A 23588-nucleotide genomic window follows, 5' to 3' on the forward strand; every position below is an offset into this window, starting at 1 on the left:
TAATTTTGCCTTGAATTCTTTAATCTACGTGGATTTGATTTTTGTGTGTGGTGGAGATAGAGACTTCAAAATATACTTAAGTTTAATGAATTTGTAAATTTTAATTTAACTTGGGAAGTTTAGCAATTATTTCTTCACATTTTTTTTTCAGCTAGAATCCTTTTCTCACCCTTCTTCTAGGCCTCCCAACGACACAAATACTAGGCCTGGGGCTGCCTTGTTTTTTCCTCTGTTTAGATGGTATAAATCATATATATAATGTATACGTATGTAATATGCATAATCTAATAAAATTTTTTAAATAATAGAAGTCCTAATTTCAGAGATTATTTTCTCTTTTTATAAACAGTTCAAAAAGCTTGGTTATCCAAGATTCCATAATGTAGGGAATTAGATTGGGAAGGAGTGTTGCTATAGCCAGGCATAGTTAATCCTAACTGCAAAGAGGGAAGAGAAAAGGTAGCAAGAAAGATTAGAAATTTGAAAATGTAATACTTCCAATTATTTAATTAGAAATATAGTAGTCTCTAGGGCATCATTCTATCACAGTGTTTGCAGCACAAAGTAATTAATATTCTCAATGAAGATTGAGTCATCTAGAAGTGGCTAAAGTATAATTGTATGCCCTTGTTAGGAAAGCAAGAAAGTATTTTATTTTAGATTTACACAAAATCATTGGCACTGAAAAGGAGCTAGAATATATAGGCATGTCTAATTCTGATGTGATGCTGGATTGCCAATTTTTGGATATTTAGAATAAAATATACTTATCTCAGCAAAGACAATATATTTCTTACCTCAGAAGCCAAATTAACTGATTCATTATAGTAAAAGCATAATGAACAGCTGTCATTGTAGTTTTAAACTATAATATTGAATATTGAAGCTTACTGGTTACATATAACTTTGCACCTCTAATAAAAGAGACTTGATTATGCCAATAAATAGAGTAGACTAATGGACTTCCTTTCTCTCTCCATTCACCTCCCTCAACCCCTGACCCCACCGTGAGTTTAACAACCCTTGAGAATTCATTTGTAGTTTATATTTTAGCTTTCAAGACTAGAAACTATTTTGAGAAGGAGCAAAGACATGAGAGACTACTGTGGTATAAGGAAAAAGAGCTAATATACTTGGATTAGGAAAAGGGAATGAAAAAGCTCCCAGAGGGGTGCCTGGGTGGTCCAGTCAATTAAGCGTCTGACTCTGGATTTTGGCTCAGGTCATGATCTCAGGGTTGTGAGATCAGCTTCCTGCTGGGCATGGAGCCTGCTTAGGATTCTCTCCCTCTCCTTCTGCCCCTTCCCCCTTTTTTAAATTCTCCCCCCCCCCCCCTTTTTCTCTCCAAAAAAAAAAAAAAACAAAAAGCTCCCAGAAAGTAGATATATTCTTTTTACTGAACAGATATATTTTATGAACAAGAGTGTAGTGCATTAGAGATTGAGAGAGGAACAAAAAGAACAAAGTTTTCAAAGTAGAGCAAGAACAGTGGATTCTGTAGAGTCATCTGAGGGAGGAACTCTAACCCCAATTTGCTGTGTGACCAAGAATAACTCACCTGATTACCCAGAGTCCTAGTTTATTTATCTATAAAATGGCAGGAGGGGTTGTTGGTCTTTAAGATAGTCTCTTTTCTAGCCTTAGTAATCAGTGAGTGCAAATTTAAGTTAATTGCCTTATACTCTAGTTTGTTTTTTTTTTTTTTTTAATTAGAACACTGTGTCTGGTGTCTTGATTTCTTAAATCAAGTTTCAAAAGCGATGCATTTTAACTTAAGATTAAGTAACATATAATACATTTTTATGGTGAATTTCAGATAGTATGGAAATACATGAAAAGCAAAAATTACTTTTTACTCCTATCTTTCTACTCTCACTCTCTTAGAAATAACGCAATCACCGGTTTGATGTATATCCTTCTAGACTTTTTCCTATGTGTACATTTTTTTAGAAGTATGTTGGTGCATGTGTGTATTTTAATAAATTATTCAGTATATATTGTCTTGCAATTTGGTTATTCAACTTAAGTTGTCTTGTAGATCTTTCAGATTTTAGTTTATATACCTACTTCATTGTTTTTAATTTTCTACGATGTAAACGTATCATTGCTTACTAACCGCATCCATGGACTTTAGGTCGTTTCCAATTTTGTGGCAATAGTAAACAGTGTAGGAAAAAACATTACTATACAGGATAGAAACTTATTGAACCCTCAGTGTGTGGCAGTACTGTGTATTATTTTATCTAACAACTTCAAGCCTAAGATAAGTACTAATTAGCATGAAGAAATTACACATGAGGAAACCAGTCACAGAGCTGGCAAGTAGCAAACAGATTTACTCCAGCCATGTAGCACCAGAGTTCATGCACTATTCTTCCATAGCTTTTGTTGGATTCCCAAAGAGATTCTTGCCCCTGAAAAGGTGAAGAGCCAAGATTTTAGACAGGAAGGGGTTATAGAATTTTGGAGCTATAAGGAACTGTGGGGCTCAACTGCCATGTTCCTTTGTGTCTCCACTGCTGCTGACCTTGTAATAGATCATCCAAAGGGGGAAAGTTGAGAGTGCAAGAAGGAGCATTGTGATAATGTTTATACTAATATAGCAGACGTACTTGTCTTGGACAGATTATGACACACACACACACCTTAACCCTGTCCTAGGCCACCATCACCTTTCACATGGGTTACTACAATAGCCTCCTGCCTGGTCTTATATTTACTCTTATTCTATTCCAGCCCAATTTCACACAGAAACGAAAATGACTTTTTCAAAATAAAAACCTGATTATGTCACTCAGTAGTTTAAACCCCTTTAGTAGCTTTGTGAAAAAAATATATTTATTTGGTCCTCCTGTGATTCTTTTTAAGAAGGCAGCGTAAAATAGAGTAAAGGGCACTTGAATTGTGAGTCAGGAGTCCTGTGTTTGAGTCTCAGGTATCAAGACTGATTTGGTGACCTTGGGCAAGCTATTTAACTGCTCAAGCTGTTTCCTCAAATATAAAATATAGATAGTGTGAGGAAGGGGATATGGTAATAAATATGAAAGGTACAATATAAATGCAGGGCATTGTTAATAGTTAACCTTGTGTTTGTTATGCCCTTTGAAAAATTGTCCTTGTGTCTTATCACAGTATCCTAGCAGGTCATGGTAGGATTTTTACAAGCTGAACCACCTTTCATGTAACTAAGTTTCACGTGATAAAAACCTCAGTCATTGGAGCACCTGGGTGGCTCAGTTGGTTAAGCATCTGGCTCTTGGTTTCAGCTCAGGTCATGATCTCTGGGTCAGGAGATTGAGCCCCGCATCAGGCTCCATGCTCAGCAGGGAGTCTGCTTCCCCTCTCCTCTGCCCCCTCCACCTTTCCCCTGCTTGTGGTTGGTCACTCTCTTGGAAATAAATATATCTTTTTTAAAAATTTAAAAAGTAAAAAAATAAGTTTAGAAAAGTTAAGTGACTTGACAAAAGTAAAAGCTGGTTACCATGCCAGTAGTAAAACTCAGTACTATAACCTTGGCATTGTCTGATAATCTTTCCACCAGGCTCTGTTACCTTCCCAAAATAATTAAGAAGATCATGTGTTTATAAAAATCACATAAATATTTTATCTGTGATTGTAATTTATTTTTTAAAAGATTTTATTTATTTGAGATTGAGAGAGCGAGAGAGAGAGAGCACAAGCAAGGCGGAGGGGCAAAAGGAGAGGGAGAAGCAGACTCCCCGCAGAGCAGGGAGCCCGACGCGGGGCTCGATCCCAGGATCCTGAGATCATAACCCCCAGCTGAAGGCAGACACCCAACTGGCTAAGCCACCCAGACTCCCCTCTGACTGTAATTTAAATATACAGCTCATCCTTCAGAAATTAAGAATAGTGTAGAATGGCATGTCCATATAATTTACTGACTTCGTCAGGACCTTTGGATTACAAGAAATGGCTTGCAAAAAGGGAATTTATTAGGTTACATAATTAGCTAGGAGGAATATTAGAGCATCTCTGAGAATTGAAGGTCCAGGACTTCAGAGATTGGAACTGGATCTCAGGGCAGTCAGAACTCTGTCACTAATGGCTCTAGGTCTTTGTCCTTATAGTTAGCAAACCAAGAAGGAATGGCTATAGTTTCCTCTTTGGGAAACTTGGGAGGATTCCATTTGGCCTATCCCATATCTCACAACCACTCCTGTAGGTAGTATTAGATTAAACCATATGAAATTGCTAATAGTTAATCATATTTTTTTTACCAACTAAAAAAGCCATTTCGTATGGTTCAGCCTATTAATAGTGTAGGGTGGTAGAGGGGTTAACAAGGCATCATTGATTAATGGCTCTGATGGGACTTAAGAAAATGGTGGAGTTCCACAGAAGAGAAGAGCTGCTGTTCTTCCCACCAGAAGAAGGAAAATAGGAAAGCATTCTGGGCAGACAAAAATAATAGTGACATAGGGATGCCTGGGGGGCTCAGTTGGTTAAGTGTCTGGCTCTTGGTTTTGGCTCAGGTCATGAGCTCAGGGTCATGAGATTGAGCCCCGTGTCAGGTTCCACACTCAGCATGGAGTCACCTTGGGATTCTCCCTCTCCCTTTGCCCCTCCCACTCTCTCCCCCCAAATAAATAAATCTTAAAAAAATAATAGTGACGTAATACAACACACACAGAGTGTGGCTCAGCTAGAGTTTAGCTGGACCACTATGGAAATGAAAAAAAAAAAAACGTCAAATATTAAAAATTCTGAAGTTAGAAATGGAATTGTTCTTACTAGTCCTTAAGCATCTGAGAGTTTGACAGAACTGCCTTTTATGTAAAAAATGCACCCAAAGCTCTCAAATTACAACTTTTGTACTCTTCTGTTGTATCTTAACATTTATTGGATGTCAGACATGTCCTAGGCACCTTCCTCATAACCTGTTTAAATATGAAGAAATTGAGGTTCAAAAAAGTAAAATAATTTGCCTGAGATTATACAACTAATTGTTGTTAAAGTCTAAATTGAAGATAGTTTTCCTTCCATACCAGTACTTCTCAAAGATTGTCCATGAAACACCTCTAAAGGCAGAAGAGAGTACATATGTATTCCTGAGAGGTTTTTAGGCATATATGATCCTAAATGTGAGTATTGTTTACTGCTCCATAATAAATGGAAATGCTGAAGGTTTTTTTTTTCTTTTAACTCTGAGTTAAATTGTCTTTTTAAGAAGATGGATAGTACATTATCTCAATATGAGAAAAATGGCACACTGTGCCTTATTGTGCGAATGACTGATCCGGTTTATATCATTCTGGTGCAAACCATTCTTATGTAAGAATCTGAATTCCCCTCTGAATTTTCCTGCTTATAGTGAATTAGCCAACAACAATTGGAATTTCTGTACTTTTGGGTTATGACTGACCGAACAAACAGTGTATTCTAAAGATACATAGCTTTGGAAGTAGTTTGTAATTGCTGTGTTGTAGCTAAACTTTGTTTAGTCTTTTTGTTGTTGTTATTACATACCTAAGGCAGATAAATATTAGCTATCTACTCTATAGAAACCACACTTTTTTTTTTTTCCCAAGAGGTTGGGACATCAGTGGGTAAGAAAGAACAGCAAGAATATATAGCAGTATTTTGTAGCATTTGGGGAGTATAATAGTAAAGACTGAAATAAAGAGTGCTTTTTCTGATCATTGATGCTGAATGTGATTGGTTCCCGATCTGATACATAAAGGAAAACTGAAGTGATTTGTACTCCTTATTTTCATAGAGAAGTAGCATAATGATGTGGTGATTAAAAAGGATGTTTCGGTGAGGTACCTGGGTGACTCAGTCGGTTGAGCGTCTGACTCTTGGTTTTGGCTCCAGTCATGACCTCATGGGTCTTGAGATCCAGCCCCGAGTCAGGCTGCACGTTCAGCAGGGAGTCTGCTTGAAGATTCTCTGCCTTTACCCCACTCCTATCCCCACCCCTGCTTGCTGGTGCGCACACTCTCTCTCTCAAATAAATCTTTAAAAAAAAAAAAAAAAAAAAAGGATGCTTTAGATAGTTTATTGTCTTGCAAGTTTCCAGAAGTCTCCAAAGTGATGTATTTGGAGAACGTCTTGATGAAAAAACCAATTAAGGCGGTAGTATAATAATAGGGAAAGTTTGATCATGGGGAAAATTTTCATAATTTTAATTATGCGTCAGATATATTAACTTTTACTATTTTTAATTCAGATAGCTATGAAAATATTTACAGAAGTTAATCTGTGTAAAACTGGTGGTTTTGGTTTTTTCCCCAATTTTTATCATCTTTTTAAAGACTTACCTGAATAGATCTGATTTGTTGTTAAATTCTTTCTTAAACAGTTCACTTTAAAAAATCCGTATTTTCTTCATTTTATAGATGATAGTATTTCTGCTGCAAGTACATCTGACGTTCAAGATCGCCTCTCAGCTCTTGAGTTACGAGTTCAGCAACAAGAAGATGAAATCACTGTGCTAAAGGCAGCTTTGGCTGATGTTTTGAGGCGTCTTGCAATCTCTGAAGATCATGTAGCCTCAGTGAAAAAATCAGTTCCAAGTAAAGGTAATTATTATTAAAGTAGGAAGAATCTTGCTTTTTGAAACACTTTCTTTGCAGTAATATATAAAACTTGTCTATTTTATCAGTGACATTGAAATTGGGAGTATAAACTATATTTCTCTTTTGGATTAACTGTGACTATAGTTTTTCATTTTCTTTTTTTTGTATTCCCAAGAAATTCCAAAAGTTTACTATTTATTATTTTAAATGGGAATTTTTTTTGTAATACCACTGATTGTACTTAAAGGCTTTCATAATCTTTGTGTGAATTTTGTATATTCCAATTAGATAACAAATTTACTAATGGCAGGAACTGAATCTTCTTTTTGTGTCTCCCATAGTAATTAGTATTGTATCTTGAACATAGCAGGTAGGCACTCATATGTACTTTTTGAGTCAGTCTTTTTTGAGTCAGAGATTATAAAAGTCATCATAATTTAAATAGCCTTATTCCAAGCCTTCAGTGGTCATTGGTGAGCAGAATCCTGAAGAATTTAAACTCTGAGACTCATTACCAACCCCAGTACAATGTTAATTTTAACTTCTAGATATTGAGGGTTTTTGCAGGTTGAGAGAAAGTCATTAGGATGCTGTTATTCTGAGTTTGGAGCAGATATCCTGTGGCCTTTCCCTGCCTCCAACCACCTAGAAAGAATTTAAAATTCTTTCATGTTAATCAAGCAATTGATTCTATTATTTCATGTATCTTCCTGATTTTTTTCATAGAGTAGGTAGACATAGGCATAATTATCCCCCATTTTGGCAGTGGGAAAAGTGAGGCTATTTATGAATTCTTTTCTGAATGTTGAGTTTGTGGTATATATGGTGTGGAGATAGACACATGTAGATCGCTGAATTGCAGGTCTAGTGTTCACGCTAATCTTGGCTAGCAGTAAGAATTTGGGAATATTCAGCTTATGGGTAATAGTTGAAGCCATAGAAGGAGGATGTAAAATGAGAATAAGGTTCCTGATTGTTGTGTTGGGAGCTCTAGTATTTCAGCAAAGAAAGAGTGATGCATGTTGCCAGATACTACAAAGAGGCTGAATAAAACAGAGAGTGAGAGGTGACCATTGGATTTGGCAATTATGAGATTACTAGAAACCTCCACAAGCAATTGTAGTAGAGTGATAGGATTGCATCTCAAATTACAGTATTTTGAGAAGCAGCAGTTGAGGAGAATTGTGGAACTGTAGCCACACTTTCAAAAATTTTGCCTGGGAGGGGAAGATGGTAGTAGCTAGAGGAAGATGCTAAATTGAAGGTCAGCTTTTTTATTTTTTAAGATGTTATAGACTCAAGCTCAAAGATATTTTGAGGACAAAGAGGCAGAAAAGAGGAGGATGATATTAGTGGGGGTGTCAGTGGGGGGTACTAATTGATGAGGCAAGTTTCCTCAGAGTTTGAACAAGGATCATAGAGCAGGTAAGAAACTATTGGCCTTAGAAGACTACTTCTTCTGAGATAGACTGGAAAGAGATAAAACTGAATGGGGCTACTAAATATTCACAGTTGTTAGGGCTGGCACTTTTCATTCCTCTTCCTCAGGAGACAGTGATGTTCTTTAAGAAGATAAGACTGTTCCTAGGTGGTGAAAAGGGTGAGTTGGAATGATGAGAGAATGGAAGATCGTAGACATGAAAAAGATGCTGAGGCACCTTGAAAGCATTGAGGTGGTTCATTCTGCCTGGCTTTGTGGTTCCCATTCTTTTTCTTTCTTTTTTATTGTCTTCTTTAACTTATTATTAATTTTTATTTTTGAAGTATATAGTTGACATATAATGCTATTAGTTTCAGGTGTACAGTATCATGATTCAACAATTCTGTTTATACTCAGTGCTCACCATGATAAGTGTTGTCACTGTCTGTCACCATACATTATTACATTAGTGACAGTATTCCCTATGCTGTACTTTGAGTAAATGAATGGATAAAGAGAATGTGGTATAGATATACAACACGATTCCCATTCTTAGACCTCCCACCCTCAAAGACGCTAGGCCTAGGTAGTTAATAATGGAGAGTTAGAGAGGTGGCTGGATTGATCTTCTCCATTAGTGGTTAGTAAGATAAATGTTTCAGTGACAGGGGTAAGTTTAGCAAGAGACTTAATAGAAACCACTTTGGCTGATAATGTTATATTGCAATCTTTAAATTTTTTTGAGGACTGCCAAGATCAAGCCAGGCAAAACTCTATTTAGTTATAAATTGATTTTAATAAAGGATTCTGGAGTTGTTAGAGTAGAATGAGGAGCCAGATCAGTTGATGTATGTGGGCTTTACAGGGAAGGTAAACTTGTTGTAGAGAAAGAATATGCTTACCATCTATAACTGATGTTATGTACCCTCAGCTTCTGACCCTGTATAAGTACTTTAATTCTGAAAGAGAGAATGATGCAGTGTTTGGTTATTATCCACAGTATTTTTGAAAGCTTATTTTAAATAGTTCATATTAGTTTAAAAAATTAAGAATTTTTTATTAGGCTTAAACAACAGCACATTGTAATTTTATGTTGAGAAAAATTTAAACATTTTTTCTGATTTTTTTTTATTTATCAAGGTATTTCAGTAAAAAAATATAGAGAAATTTAAAGACCGCTTTTAAAAAATTTGGTAGGTCACGGTAGTTTGATATACCAGTTACTTAGCACTTACCTGTTTTGGTGTCATAAAATACAAATACAATTAAATATCTGTAGTTCCTATTCTCCAGGAACATACTTTTTGTAAGTTACTCTTTCTAGTATTTTTTTTAGTTGTCCTTAGTCGTAGTTCTTTGTCTCTGAAGTGAATTTAGGATCAATTTTATTTAACGCTCTTTAATTGAGACTTACCCAGTTCTGGAGTTATAGAGCCACCTGCAGCTGCTGTATTGGAACTTTTTTCCACCACATACTACCAATTCTTAATTCTTATTAATAACTTTATTAATTAGATACGGTGCTCGTTTCCATTGATTCTACTTCATAAGTTTACTATGACTGCTATTCTTAAAATGTGCCAACATGGTTACATTCTGACATGGGGTCCATTAGTGATTATTCTTTAAGTTACTTCATTACTTGAGGCCCAGACTTTGAAATGCTATCCATAAAATCAATTAATGGGGGAGTTGATTATATAATAATTTGGGGAAATATTATTTTAGAGGTGAGCATAATTCATTGTTAAGAATTAATTACTCTAGTTCCCTTTAGTGGAGAAATTTTCCTGACCAGTTATGTTTTCTAAGATTGATTTTTTTTTTTTAAAGATTTTATTTATTTGACAGAGATAGCGAGAGCAGGAACACAAGCAGGGGGGAGTGGGAGAGGGAGAAGCAGGCTTCCCGCCGAGCAGGGAGCCCGATGTGGGACTCGATCATGACCTGAGCTGAAGGCAGACTTTTAACGGCTGAGCCACCCAGGCGCCCCCCACCCCAAGATTGATATTTAGACATCAAGAGAAATACATATTTAAAGTTTTATAATTTATTATTGGAAATTCTAAACAGCTTTATCTTGGAGTTTATATATAGTACACAGTAGAAATAATTGGAAAAAATATTAGGTGATTTTTCACCTTTGACAAATGTATATAACCTAATAGATCAACTATCAGTTTGGTTTTTTTTTATTTTAGAGAGAGACAGAGAGCAGGGTGAGGAACAGAGGGAGAGGGACAAGCTCAGACTCCATGCTGAGCACAGAGCCTGACGCTGGACTCGATCCCACAACCCTGAGATCATGACATGATCAAGAATCAGACAGTTGGGGCGCCTGGGTGGCTCAGTTGGTTAAGCGACTGCCTTCGGCTCAGGTCATGATCCTGGAGTCCCGGGATCGAGTCCCACATCGGGCTCCCTGCTCAGCGGGGGGTCTGCTTCTCCCTCTGACCCTCTTCCCTCTCGTGCTGTCTCTCATTCTCTCTCAAATAAATAAATAAAATCTTAAAAAAAAAAAAGAGTCAGACAATTAACTGACTGAGCCACCAAGGTGCCCTAATCAACTGTCAGTTTTCATATTAAATAGGATTAATATATTAATTATACGAATATTTGGAATAAACATTTTAAGCAAAGTATTTTCTAATGAAGATTTTTTTATAAAATACTTTTTTAAAAAATTTAAATTATTTTGTGGGTATTTTGTATTTTTTTCTTTATTGAAAAGGTAATTTCCCATACTGTGGAAAATTTTTATCTTATGTGAATTTTTTTTAGTCCTCTGTGAAATTAGAATTTATCATATTCACTTTCACATAAATTACTGACAGGACAGTAATCACTATCTTCTTAAGATAGCTACATTTTCTAGAGGATTTTTCTTTAGAAGTAAGGCTAAACCCCATGGATAAATAAGTGTGAAACCTTTTTAGGAAGCTGTGGTTAAAAGTGTAGTCAGCTTCCTTATTGATAAAGTCAACTAGTTTTGTAGATGGTGGTGATATGGAGGGCATGATTTGACTTTAGGTATGACTAAAACTAACTGTTAATGGTGTGTATGCTGATGGCTTAATGACATTCTACTGTGTCACTTCATAGTAGTATTGCCATTCAGTAAATGCCAAAATCAGAAATACACCTAACTAGTCATTTCAGTATTTTTAGTTCTCTTCTTTTAGTTTATCCTCTCCTGTGTGCCAGCAGTATTAAAAGCTAAGCCCTATTTTTTCTTGAGTATATTGTGCTAGACGCTTATCTGAGGTAGAAAGTTTTCCTAACAGTTTTTAAGTTTCTCATATACCTTCTTTTCTATTGGAGAATTTTTCCTTTTGATGGCCTTTGTTCATAATATATGCAGCAGTTGCAACTGAGTTCCTGCCAAAAGAAAAAAAAAATTACCTGTACTGTGGAACAAACAGGAAGGCCCAGGGAACACTTTGGCAGTATTAACTGCCAGGAAGACAAATTCTGTCACAGCTGGTGCCTGGGAAACCCATTAAGACCTCTTGGGGTGACCAAATGAATGTAATTTGAGAACACAGCCCAGTGGCATTATGTGAAGACAAGCTGTTAGTATACAGTGGTGTACAAGCAAGGAGTCAGATTTATCTGAAGGTGGGAATCACTCATTTTAAACCAGGAAACTGCTGGTAAATCAAAAGTATCAAGCATTGCAAATGCCACTTGAGAAATGAGAGAACCCAGAGGCAAAATTAAGCTGTGGAGGATGTCAGTTTTCTAAAAGAAAACAATCCTAATTATGAAGAATCTGGGATAGCATATAGGCACAGGTCTGTATCATTGCCTCTTACTCCAAATAATATTTGGGAGAAGATAGAGATTGTCATAAGTTTGCTATAAATGCTGTTGATAAGTAAATTACACTAGTCAGGTTAGAAGGTGTGAATTTCTCTGGTGGGCCTTTGGGCTAAAATGACTGGTAATTGTAGGAGGAGATGGGAGAGTGTTTTATTATTTGACAACAGATCAGACTTCTGAGATGCTCTTTGTATATAGAAGTATATGAGTTGATAGTGCCTCAGACCAGGCAGCCATCACAGTTTCCAGAGTTCCATTTCTATATGAAGGTCAAATCCTTCTTTGGTCATTTTAACTCAAAATATACTTGTCTATCTGTCTTTCTGTCTGTCTTTCATCCTTCCTTCCTTCCTCCCTCCTTCCTTCCCTTCTTCCCTTCTTTCTTCCTTTCTTTCTGTAGGCTCCATCCTGGGCTTGAACTCATGACCCTGAGCTCAGGACCCGAGCCGAGATCGAGTCAGACGCTTAAGCGACTGAGCCACCCAGGCGAACCCAGCTCAAGATATACTTTTAAAAAATTAGTAGCCATTAGGAGTTAAAATGACTAAAGTACACCTTCCTGTGAGACAAAAGGAGAGGAGCTTGACTATATGAAGAGAGTGGAAGAGGTCTGCAGTTGGAGCTGTGGGGCATATGATAGAGAATTTGAGATAAATAAAAGATTTTGAATATCAACTAGAGTTCCTCCATGGACTACCTTCACCCTTCTCCTGATCAAATATTTTCTCATTATTTATAAAGCTCAGACTATTTGCTGAAAATACTTAACATTTTTGTCTCTTCTTGGAATTGCTTAAAAAGTATTTTGTGGAGGCGCCTGGGTGGCTCAGTCGTTAAGCGTCTGCCTTTGGCTCTCAGGTCATGATCCCAGGGTTCTGGGATCAAGCCCTGCATCGGGCTCCCTGCTCAGCAGGAAGCCTGCTTTTCCCTCTTCCACTCCCCCTGCTTGTGTTCCCTCTCTCGCTGTGTTTCTCTGTCAAATAAATACATAAAATCTTTTTTAAAAAAAATGTTTTGTGTATCTGTTTTGATAATGTATATTTGATGTTCCTGCTAGATTGTAAACTATTTGAAGGCGGGACAGTTTCTTACTAACATAGCTACTCTTGGGATAACTCAGTAAGAACTTGTTAAATTGAATGTGGGAAGAAGAAAGTTTTAGGGGCGCCTGGATGGCTCAGATGGTTAAGCATCTGCCTTCGGCTCAGGTCATGATCCCAGAGTCCTGGGATCAGGCCCCACATCCGGCTTTCTGCTCACTGGGGAGTCTGCTTCTCCCTCTGCCTCTGCCCCTCCTCTGCTTGTGCTTTCTCTCTCTCTCTCAAAAACTAAAATCTTAAAAAGAAGAAGAAAGTTTTAGAAGTAGGAAATTGTGGTAAAAAAAAAAAAAACTGCTTTAGAGAGAGGGATTGGGATAGATGCAGGAACAAGAGGATCTTATGGATGAGGGTAGTCAGGATTTTAGAATTTGAGATTTTGAAGATTTTATTTATTTGGCAGGGGGAACAGTGGTGGAGAGAGAGGAGGGGGAAAGAATCCCAAGCAGACTCCATGCCAAACACAGAGCCCTACGTGGGGCCCAGTCTCCTGACCCTGAAATCATGACCTGAGCCGAAACCAAGAGTAAGATGGTTAACCAACTGAGCCACCCAGGTGCCCCTAGATTTTGAGATTTGTAATATGTAGCAGTTTCTAGTGATAACTTTACTGTGTGAATCTAGAGTGTAGTGAAGTTCATTAGTATTTAGGAATTGTCAGGCTAAGTTATTAGAAAGGTCATACGCTTGGGTCTGCCATCGGGAATATAAACTGTATGGTTAGTATTCTCATATCATAAAATATAAAAATTATTGTTGGCTTTTAACTGGCATTATGATGGTTTCTACTGTGATTAAAACTAAATCAGTACCTTCCTGGTTTGTAGACTTTTAGCCTAAATTTCTCTTTATTTCAGCTGGTTTGCTGCTCAGAATTAGAACTTTTACTTTTGGACCTTTGGTTACTAGAGGTTACTGTTGCTTCCAGTCTTGTAGGCTACTCTTTGAGATTATGGCTCAAACTTTACAATGCCCAAGCCCTGGAGGAGAGGGTGTGTGTGTGTGTGTGTGTGTCTCTCTAATGGTGCATTCCAGTCATGGATTTGTGTAACTGCAGTAATCATTTTTATGTTCCATTCTCCCAGTTCCTGATTTTCAAAGAATACACTTTAGATTTCTCAACTGAAAAACAAGCATTCACCCACAGTTCCTTTTTGTTTTTTGCCTCTGCTTTACTTAATGCATTGCCTCTACCTTGGGAGATCATTCACTCTTTCATCCAAATACTAAGGATTCCCAGTACCAAGAGCTATCTCAAATTAAACTATAGGATTGAAAGGGACCATGAAAATCTTCTTTTGGCCTTTTCTTCTATTTTTATTAGTATCTGGGGACCTTGATGATTTAGTACTATTATCTACTTAGAATTTCCTTTTCCCATACTCCCCCTGGTAAATTCCTATCTGTTATCCTGGCACAGCTTAAAATGTCACTCTATATTAGGCAGAATTCTTTCTTTCTACTTACTTATTATTCCTTCTGCCTGGACTCAAATTTTCATTTCACTGCCTACTACAGTAGAACTCTGAGCATGTTAATAATCTCTCCAGTTTCTTCAGCAGTAAAATTAGGATGATAATAGTAAATCCCTCTTAGGATTTTGCTTAAAATTAAAGGATATAACTTGTAAAGTACCTGGGACAATGCCTAGCACATAGCAAACGTTTGATAATTAATATTACTCCACACCACTTACTGTATTGACAGTGTCTGTTTCCTTCATCTTTTCACTGTATAAGGCACTGTTTTAGGTGCTGCAGATTAAAGAAATAAAAAACACTGCCTTGCCCCCAAAGGACCTCAGGTAAACTGAGAAGACAGATCAGTATTACAAAATTATAAGTAATTGGTTTTAAAAAGGTAAATTTAGGGTGCTGTAGGAGCACCTAGGATAAATACTTAAACTGGAGTTGAAGCTTCCTTGTAGGAGGTAACATCAGCACTCACCTACCTTCATGATTTTCACAGCCACTTATTAGTGCCAGTTCCCAGATTGTTCCCAGATCTGGACTTCACTTCAGAATTGTCTATCTACTTACTAGATTATTCTGCTTGTGTGTATATCCTTTAGAATTCGTAACTGTAAAATGTCCCCAAACTGAACTCCTTATTCTTTGTCTTAAACATTTCTTAAAACTGACTCCTCCTCTGCATTCATACTACCAGGCTCTTATTTCAGGTCCCCATCATCTTATGCTTGGATCACTGCCCTGAAATCTGCTCTTCACATAGCCACTAGAGGCTTTTCTCTAAAATGTAAATTGAAATAATTCCTTTTTTCAGCTCAAAACCTTGTAGTGGTCTCTATCCTCTATACTAAAGTCTCCATAATCTGACTATTGCTTACCTCTGCCATCTGAACTCTTCCCTCTTGTTCTACATTCTCACCATACAGAGAGTTTTTTGTCTATCTCCTCCCTTCCATGCACACATCCACACCCCACTTTGCTATTACATTCTTTCTATTTCTTTACACATACTAGAATAAGATCCAAGTATCTTATCACCTATGTTTTACCTGGCTTAACAGTTTGTTGTGCATTTCTTCTAGGAGATCTTTCTTGAGCTCTGTGTTCCTAATCATCTTTACAGAATTATGTGTCTTTGTACTTCCATGATATTATGTTCATATCACTGTTACTGTACTTACCACATATTTTCATTGCCAGTATGATTCTCTTGCAAGATTTTGAACTCCTTGATGCTAGTTAACTGCCTTTTACTCTTTTGTAAACACTTTGTTTCATCAGGGAGTCAGCTTGGATATTCTCTCTCCCTCCCTCTTCCTCTGTCCCTCCCCCTGTTTGAGCACTCTCGCTCTCTCTTTCAGATAAATAAATTTTGGGGGCGGGGGGGGAGGATCTAAGCAGGAAAAGAAGATCCAGCAAATGAGAGTGAGAAAAAATGGTCAAAGAGCTAAGAAGAAATTCAGGCAAAGGCAGTGTGTCCTTGAAACTAAGGACATTGTCCTTGCCTGAATACCGTCCTTGCGTGAATGATCAGCAGTATTCGATGCTGAAGGAACGTTGAGCAAGATAAGGACTGGAAAGTATCCGTTGAATTTAGTGACAAAGAACCAAGATCACCATCTTGGCAAGAAAAATGTCTGTGGAGTGGTTAGATGATAGCCAGATTGCAGAAGGTTCAGGTGCATTCCTACCAGAAATACACAAGGATTCCAGTTTCTTCACATACTTTTCAGCACTTGCATTTTTTTGGTTTTTGGTTTTGATGTAATAGCAATAATGTAAAAGGTATACAGCTATAGTACCATACCTTATGGGGTGTGATTGATCTCCTTTTTGAGATGAGGTTTGGGACATTGAAAGAGCATGAAAAGTGGATTGCAGACTATATGTTTGTTTGCTTGTTTGTTTTCATGTAGTGGTTAATGGGTTTTTTGGGTATGTAACAAAAAGTAAAAAATATATATATATTTCAAAACCAGCTGTTCATAACAGCAAAAGCAGTCCTCAGAGGAAAATCTCTAGCTGTAAATGCCTACGCTAAAACAGATCAAATCAGTAACCTAACTTGAAAAAAACAGAAAAATACTAAACCCAATGCAATGCTAGCAGAGGGAAAGAAATAATAAAGATTAGAGATAAATGAAGTAGAGAACAGAAAAACAACAGAACCAATGTAACCAAACGTTGGTTTTTTACAACAAATGTGACAAGCTTTTAGGTAGAATGAAAAAGAAGGAAGATTTAAATTGCCAAAATCAGAAATGAAGGTGGGACCTTTCAGAAATAAAAGGATTGTAAGAGAGCATTATGAATAATTTACATCATATTGTCTTATTGAAAAATGGGCAAAGGACTTGAATGGATAATTCTCTAAAGGAGATTTACAATTGGCCAGCAAACTCAGTGAGATTCTCATTAGGGAAATGCAAATCAAAACTACAGTGAAATGTCACTTAATGTTAACTGAGCACTTTGTATTAAGTTTAACTATAATTTTAAAAAATGAGGGCCACCTGGATGGCTCAGTCGATTAAGCGTCTGCCTCTTGATTTTGCCTCTGGTCATGATCTCAGGGTGGTGAGATGGAGCCCCACAGCAGGCTCCACACTCAGTGGGGAGTGTGCTTGAGATTCTCTCCCTCTCCCTTTCCCTCTGCCCCCCCCCCCCCAAGATAAATATCTTTTTTTATAAAATGAAAATAGCAAGTGTTGGCAAGGATGTGGTGAAATAAGAATACTTTGGACATTGCTGGTGGAATTGTAAATGGTGCAGCTGCTGTGTTAATGTTTCCTCATTAAGTTATACATAAAATACCATGTGACCCAGCAGTTCTACTCCTTAGTTCTATACCCTTTCAAAAGTGAAAACAGATGTTCGAATGAAAACTTGTATGCAAATGTTTATGGCAGTACAATTCACAGTAGCCTAAAGATTGAAACAATCTAGATGTCCCTCAACAGATAAATGGATAAACAAGATGTGGTATATTCATACAATGGACTATTACTCAGCCATAAAAAGCAATAAAGTACTCATAAATGCTGCCACATGGATGAACCTCGAAAACATTGTGCCAAGTAAAGTAAGCCAGATGTAAAAGAGCACATATTGTATGATTCCATGTATATGAAGTATTCAGAATAAGCAGATATATAGAGATAATGCAAATTAATGGTTGACATGGGCTGGGGGGAAGAAGGAGAGAATGGGGAGTGACTGTTCAGTGAGTAGAGGGTGTCTGTTTGGGGTAATCAGAATGTTCTGGAGTCAAATATGGTTGCACAACACATTGTGACTATACTAAATGCCACTGGACTGTGTACCTTTTTAAATGCTTAAAAGGGTAAATTTTGTTAAAGGTATTTTACCACAATAAAAAAAAAAAAGTCTGTACAACAAGGAGTCACCTGTTTGGCAGACTAGCAGATCTGATGACCGGTGATGTTAGCATAATTTGGAAGTTACTGTACATTCTTATAAGTGAAAATTTTCATGGGAAATTTCAAAAAGTAAATACAATAAGTCTCCATCTTCCTTTCTTCTGAATTATTTGGTCTGAGGTTAGGTCTAGGAATATCTATATTAAGGAAACATTATAGATGATTATGATACAAGTGGCCCCTAGCAGCTTGTTCTTGTCAAAAATGCAGTGTTACACCATCATATATGGAACAGTCTAGGGTGCCAAGTATTTTAGGCTCCATACATAAAAATTTTTTACTCTCTGTGCTTTTATGAAGAGAAGCAAGCAAAGATGAGATTCGCCAAATTAGATTTTATGTGTATGTGAGAAAACGGAGTCCAAAAGTTCAAAACTCTTCTGTTCTCAAATTTTTAAATGAACTTAGTAGATAAAGGCTGTTTGATCTTGTAGCTTTGAATCTTCCTAAACACACCAACATACCTATCACATATTTATTCCAGTCCTTCTACTCGAGGTTGCTTTATACATTTATGCTTTATTTATATGGAATAACTGTCAGATTTAACATTTATGGTTCTAGGATTTCTAAATAGTTTGACTTCAGTAGAACTGAAATTTCTGAAAATCAGTGATGTGGAAATTTGTGATTTACTTTGCATCATGTGTTTTAAAGCTGCTGTGTGTAGAGGGCAAACCATTTCGCTAGAGAATAAGTCCAGCTGCAGTGTAGCAATTTAGCATGGCCTTTTTATAGGTCTGTTTTGATGAGATTAAGTTTAGAGACACTAATATTGTATGCTGCATACCAGAGGGAGCAGTTTGTTTACTTAGTTCTAAACACTAATGGACTTAATTTTTTAAATTCCCAATTTTTGAGGAGTATTTTGAAGTTTGATGTAAAGTTTTTTTCTTAACCACTTTTAGGCCCTCCAGGCCTTCGAGAAGCTATTTCTATGTCCTGTATTACCAACGGGAGTGGTGCAAACAGAAAGCCAAGCCACACCAGCTCTGTCGCAATTGCAAGAAAAGAAACTCTTTCATCTGCTGCTAAAAGGTATCCATTTATAAGGGAAAGAAAAGCTAACATTGCAAAATTGTCTGAAAGTGATAATTCATTCTACTTTTGAAAAAAAAAAAATGAAATAGAGCTGTATGGAATTAAAGTGAGCGTGTCTTTTGAATTCTTTAACTGTGAATATAGACACCCAGCCTATACTCACCGGGTTTACGCTCATGTATCTATCGAGTTGTGTGAGGAAGCTTTGTGTTCTTACTAAAGAAAGTATTTTCATTTCCTCGTTTTGTTTTCTTTTTAACAAACATTTGTTGATGAGATGTGCATCATAACATTTAATTATATAAGCAAATTTTCTGTAGCAAGCAGTGCATTTAATACAGCAGTTTTTGAAGGAGAAATAGAATCTTCAGTATATATGTTAGTGGGAGGCTGAACACTTTTATAACTTTTATTCTTTAACCATGACTATAAAATTAAGGCATAATTCAAAATACTATAGTACTATGTTGTGTGTGTGTATTAGGGGATGGTAGGCGGGCAGTAGAAATACTGCAGAAAAAAGTTTCAGTAAACTACAGATTTACATTCTGTATGTTCTTTTCATCAATAAATTAATCTGTTGTTTCAGTAAAATTGCTTACAGAATTTTTCCACTTTTGTGTAATTCCTAGCAGATTATCCCATATAGAATTTGGAGAGACCATAAGAGATCAACTGCATAATCTTACAACTGTTTACTTCAAAGAATAACTGAGGAAAAACCTTAAGTAATGGAATAATATTTAAAATGTACTGATAGCAAATCGTTGCCTTAATAAATAATGCCAGTGACTGAATTATTCATCTGTGTGGATTTATAGATATTAACTAAACATTTAGCTGCAGGAATGGTGAGGAAATGACAAGATCTTTAGGCCTTTTATTTTTTTTATTATTATTTTTAAGATCTTTTATTTTTAAGTGATCTTACCCCCAATGTGAGGCTCAAACTTAGAACCCTGAGACCAAGAGTTGCATGCACCATGACTAAACTGGCCCCGCGCCCTGATCTTTAGGCCTTTTAAAGGCCCCTCCAGAGCATGCCAAAATGTATTGCCTATGCTTCACTTTTAGGAGAAAAGGACAAATTATAAGAAAACAAATGCATTGTGGAAATTTTTAATATTTTTAATAAACTTCCTTGTATTTAATAATAGTTTGGGTTCAGCCCATTTTCTTATGTAACTGTAGTCCTGTACAGTGATCAGTATTATGCACAATAGTAACTCAGTAATCTTAAGACCAACTGACTTTTTACTTTATGGTGCTCTGTACTTTGCTTTTAAATCCCTAGGAGGAAAATTTCTTTTAGGTTGTACCGGGCCCACATAAGACTGGTGGCCTCTGCATTCAGGCTAGTTTGAAGACCAACCAGAAAGAATTTCTAACTCAGTTTTAAATTTCAAAGTTAGTTTGATATTTTTGAGGTAGAACTGTATTTCTCAGCACATACTTTTAAAAACTAAACAATAAATAGACAGCTGGGGGCTAGGTCTGAAGTCAGAAGGTATCAGAACTGAAACAGATTAAATATCATTTTAAAAATTGTATTTTAGGGGCACCTGGGTGGCTCAGTAGGTTAAGCGTCTGACTCTTGGTTTCGGCTCAGGTCATGATCTCATGGGACAAGGGATCAAGCCCGTTGTTGGGCTCCGAGCTCGGCGGGGAGTCTGCTTGAGATTCTCTCCCTCTGCCCCTCCCCACACACGTGTGTGCACGCGCACTCTCTCTTAAATTAATTAAAAAATTATATTTTAACATTTTTAACTCTTACTATGTGATAAATTGTATTTACTATGTATATTTGTTTAAAATGTTCTTAAACATACTTCCTTGTAGATTATGCACTTTAATAGTCAAATTATAAAATGTCCTTTGATTAAGAACTGTAGACAATTGATAATTTTCTGCCTTTTCAACCATGGAATTCAGATCTTGATTCCACCTGATTTCTAATGTCAAAAATGTGCACTATAAGGACTTATCCAATGATCGGGAATGGCAGGTGCTTCATTAATTAAGAGTCAAAAGTACAGACTCACAAGAATTTATACATAAATATCTTAAATATTTTACATAGATTTGTCAGTTTTTTATGAAAGGCTGAGAGTCTCACCCTCTTTCTAATTGTGTGTCTCATTAGATTCCTTGTTGACTATCTTGCATATAATATACCCATAAATTATTTTTTATAATTGTTACTTTCAACTTTAAGACTAAGAAATTTAAAACTCTTGCAAAACAAGTTTTTAGAACCCATCTCTTTCTCTTATGATTTTTTTTCTCAACTTTGTATAATTATCTCACCTACATAAAATTTAATGGCAATTTTTTTTTTTAGTAACTCTATTTTATGGAGTCTTCCAGGGCATTCAGCTTAGTTTCCATGGAAATTACAGTTCTCTTTTCTATGTGTATTTTGTCAGTTTTCTTTGTATTTAATTAATTTACATAATTAAAATAATTAGTGCAACTGGCATAAACAGGTTCTGGATTGGTGGGGGGATACCTAATTCCTGGTAAATTTAAAACTCAACTGGCAAGAGGAGAAATATACAGAAGAAATGGGAATCAGAATAATCTACTAAACATAGGGTTTTGTGTGCCTTGCACATCATTCAGTATGTTTTACAGAGGTAATGGAAGGTGTCACTGATGCTCTGATTTGGGTAAGTTGAAATCAGTTAAGAGAGCTGCTGTTGTTCCCCAAAATCTGCCATGATGGCAAAATGCATTGGGCCATCTTGGTCCCAAAACAGTCTTCATAGAATATATTGCCTTAGAATTCTTATAAATTCTTTACTGAAGATTTTAATAGCTTCCAGAATTTTCAAAGAAATATTTTCATCATTAAATGAAAGCAGTATAAATTGTATTAGTTGTATGATTTAGGATTTTGAATTCTATGATCACTTTTTCCATCGTTTGAAATATCTTTTATTTGTTTAAATATGTGTGTTCCATGTTATACTTTATTTTACAGTGGTACAGAAAAAAAGAAAGAAAAACCACAAGGACAGAGAGAAAAAAAAGAGGAATCTCATTCTAATGATCAAAGTCCACAAATTCGAGCATCACCTTCTCCCCAGCCCTCTTCACAGCCTCTCCAAATACACAGACAAAATCAAGAAAGCAAGAATTCTACTCCCACCAAAAGGTTTTAACTGTTCCCGAGTACAGAGCTAGGGAATGGTTGTAATGATACCTAAATTCTGTGATGAGAAAAGTTGTCTATCCATGGATTCCAAGAGAAAAGCCTGGTGGCTTCCCCACCACCACCACTTCTTTGGTGCTAAAATCATATTTTAGTACTTTGGAGAACAAAGATTTAAGGTCAATTTCTCAGTTAAAACTGGAAAAAAGGAAACCTCAGTTACAAACAATTACAAACAATAACCTATTTTAATACCAAACAATATTTTTATAATAAAATTACAAAAGTTTATATAAACTATGCATAAATGTATAACCATGGACAGAAAATTGCCATATGTAATTATCCTCATATTTTGGCATCATTACAACCTTGAACTTGCAAGGGCCCTTCTCCACAAATGGCTCTTCATTGTGACTGCATCTCAGTTTCAGTTTTGGGTTTTGGGAGGATAAGTTCTTGCTTGAGTAGAGAAATAAATCCATTTCACCTGGTCTTTTCTATGCTAAAGGCTTGCTTGAGGGCTTCTCTCTGTGTCTGTAATAATTAATATTTTAAAGTTATGAGAGGGGGAGAAGGGAGAAACATTCTAACATTGTGTGTGAGCCTAAATTGGGGATCTAAACCTGCATGCTGGGAGTTCAGTGCTACACCTGCCTTGTAATCAAATATTTAGACCAACTTAATGAAATTTGCCTGCTTTAGAAATGCTGATTCAAGCTTTATGATTCGGTATAGATATATTTTATTCAACATACTTCTGCTTGGAAATCTCAGGAAAGTATTAAACCATTCCCAGAACTAGCTAGGATTTTAGTAAAGTAAATGACAACCATTCCTCAAAGATTTATAATATATTTTTATTTGATCAATTTAATATTCTGCCTCAAATCCCTAATAGAAATTCGGGAAAACACTCTTCATTTGATTGATGCATGTTTAACTTTTAAAAAATGCTTTGTCTGTGTGTCTCATGCAGATTCTTATGCTATCTAAATGGTTTGTAATTTTTTTGCCTGGTCTCATGGAGTTTTTCTTGGATATAGTTTATTAATGTTATGTAACTTTGGATTGTGTGTGGTTAAAGGTGGCTTTTTTATAATCAGTCTCTTTAAGGTTCTAATTTGACTTGGTATCTTCTTTGTCCCAGATCTTTTTTTTTCAGCTTCTTAAGGTCTCCTGGAAATGTGCTTGCCATTCTAAATTGCTCTTTGGATATACTATTGCAAGAAGTATTGGAGACTGGATGAGTGGTAGGATAGTTAACAATGCAGCTGAAAAATCATTTATAAGTCAAAAATTTCATTTATAAATATATGGAATCATTGTTGATAATACAACATTCTTGTGTTAAGTCATGTTTATTTCTGATCATGGGTAAAAATTGTCTTTAAGGAATGTCACAAGAGTTTTACCTTTAATCCCACATTTTACTTAGAAAGTGTCATTTGTACCATATACACTCTAATTACACAAGAATATAAAAGGTGAAAACAGCAGCTTTGTAATAACTATGAAAAAGTACAGGTTTTTTCACAAACTCACAGTTTCACAAATTATGAGATATTTTACTCGGATTTAAGCATATGTATTTTTTTCTATTAAC

General features: G+C 36.1%; 1 protein-coding gene across 4 annotated transcripts in view; it reads left to right on the forward strand.

The window, feature by feature from the left end:
* EML4 (EMAP like 4) overlaps positions 1-23588 on the forward strand; it is a 147012-nt gene that overhangs the window by 54478 nt on the left and 68946 nt on the right. For 2 of the 4 annotated variants that reach the window (XM_032410390.1, XM_032410391.1), the window contains exons 2-4: positions 6360-6542; positions 18696-18825; positions 21812-21985. In XM_032410390.1, the coding sequence (XP_032266281.1) occupies positions 6360-6542; positions 18696-18825; positions 21812-21985 (487 nt within the window). The remainder of the gene's footprint in view (positions 1-6359; positions 6543-18695; positions 18826-21811; positions 21986-23588) is intronic. The other 2 variants (XM_032410392.1, XM_032410393.1) reach the window with 1 other exon arrangement.

This window comes from Phoca vitulina, unplaced genomic scaffold (genome assembly GCF_004348235.1).
Source record: "Phoca vitulina isolate PV1807 unplaced genomic scaffold, GSC_HSeal_1.0 scaffold12, whole genome shotgun sequence".
Lineage (NCBI taxonomy): Eukaryota > Metazoa > Chordata > Mammalia > Carnivora > Phocidae > Phoca > Phoca vitulina.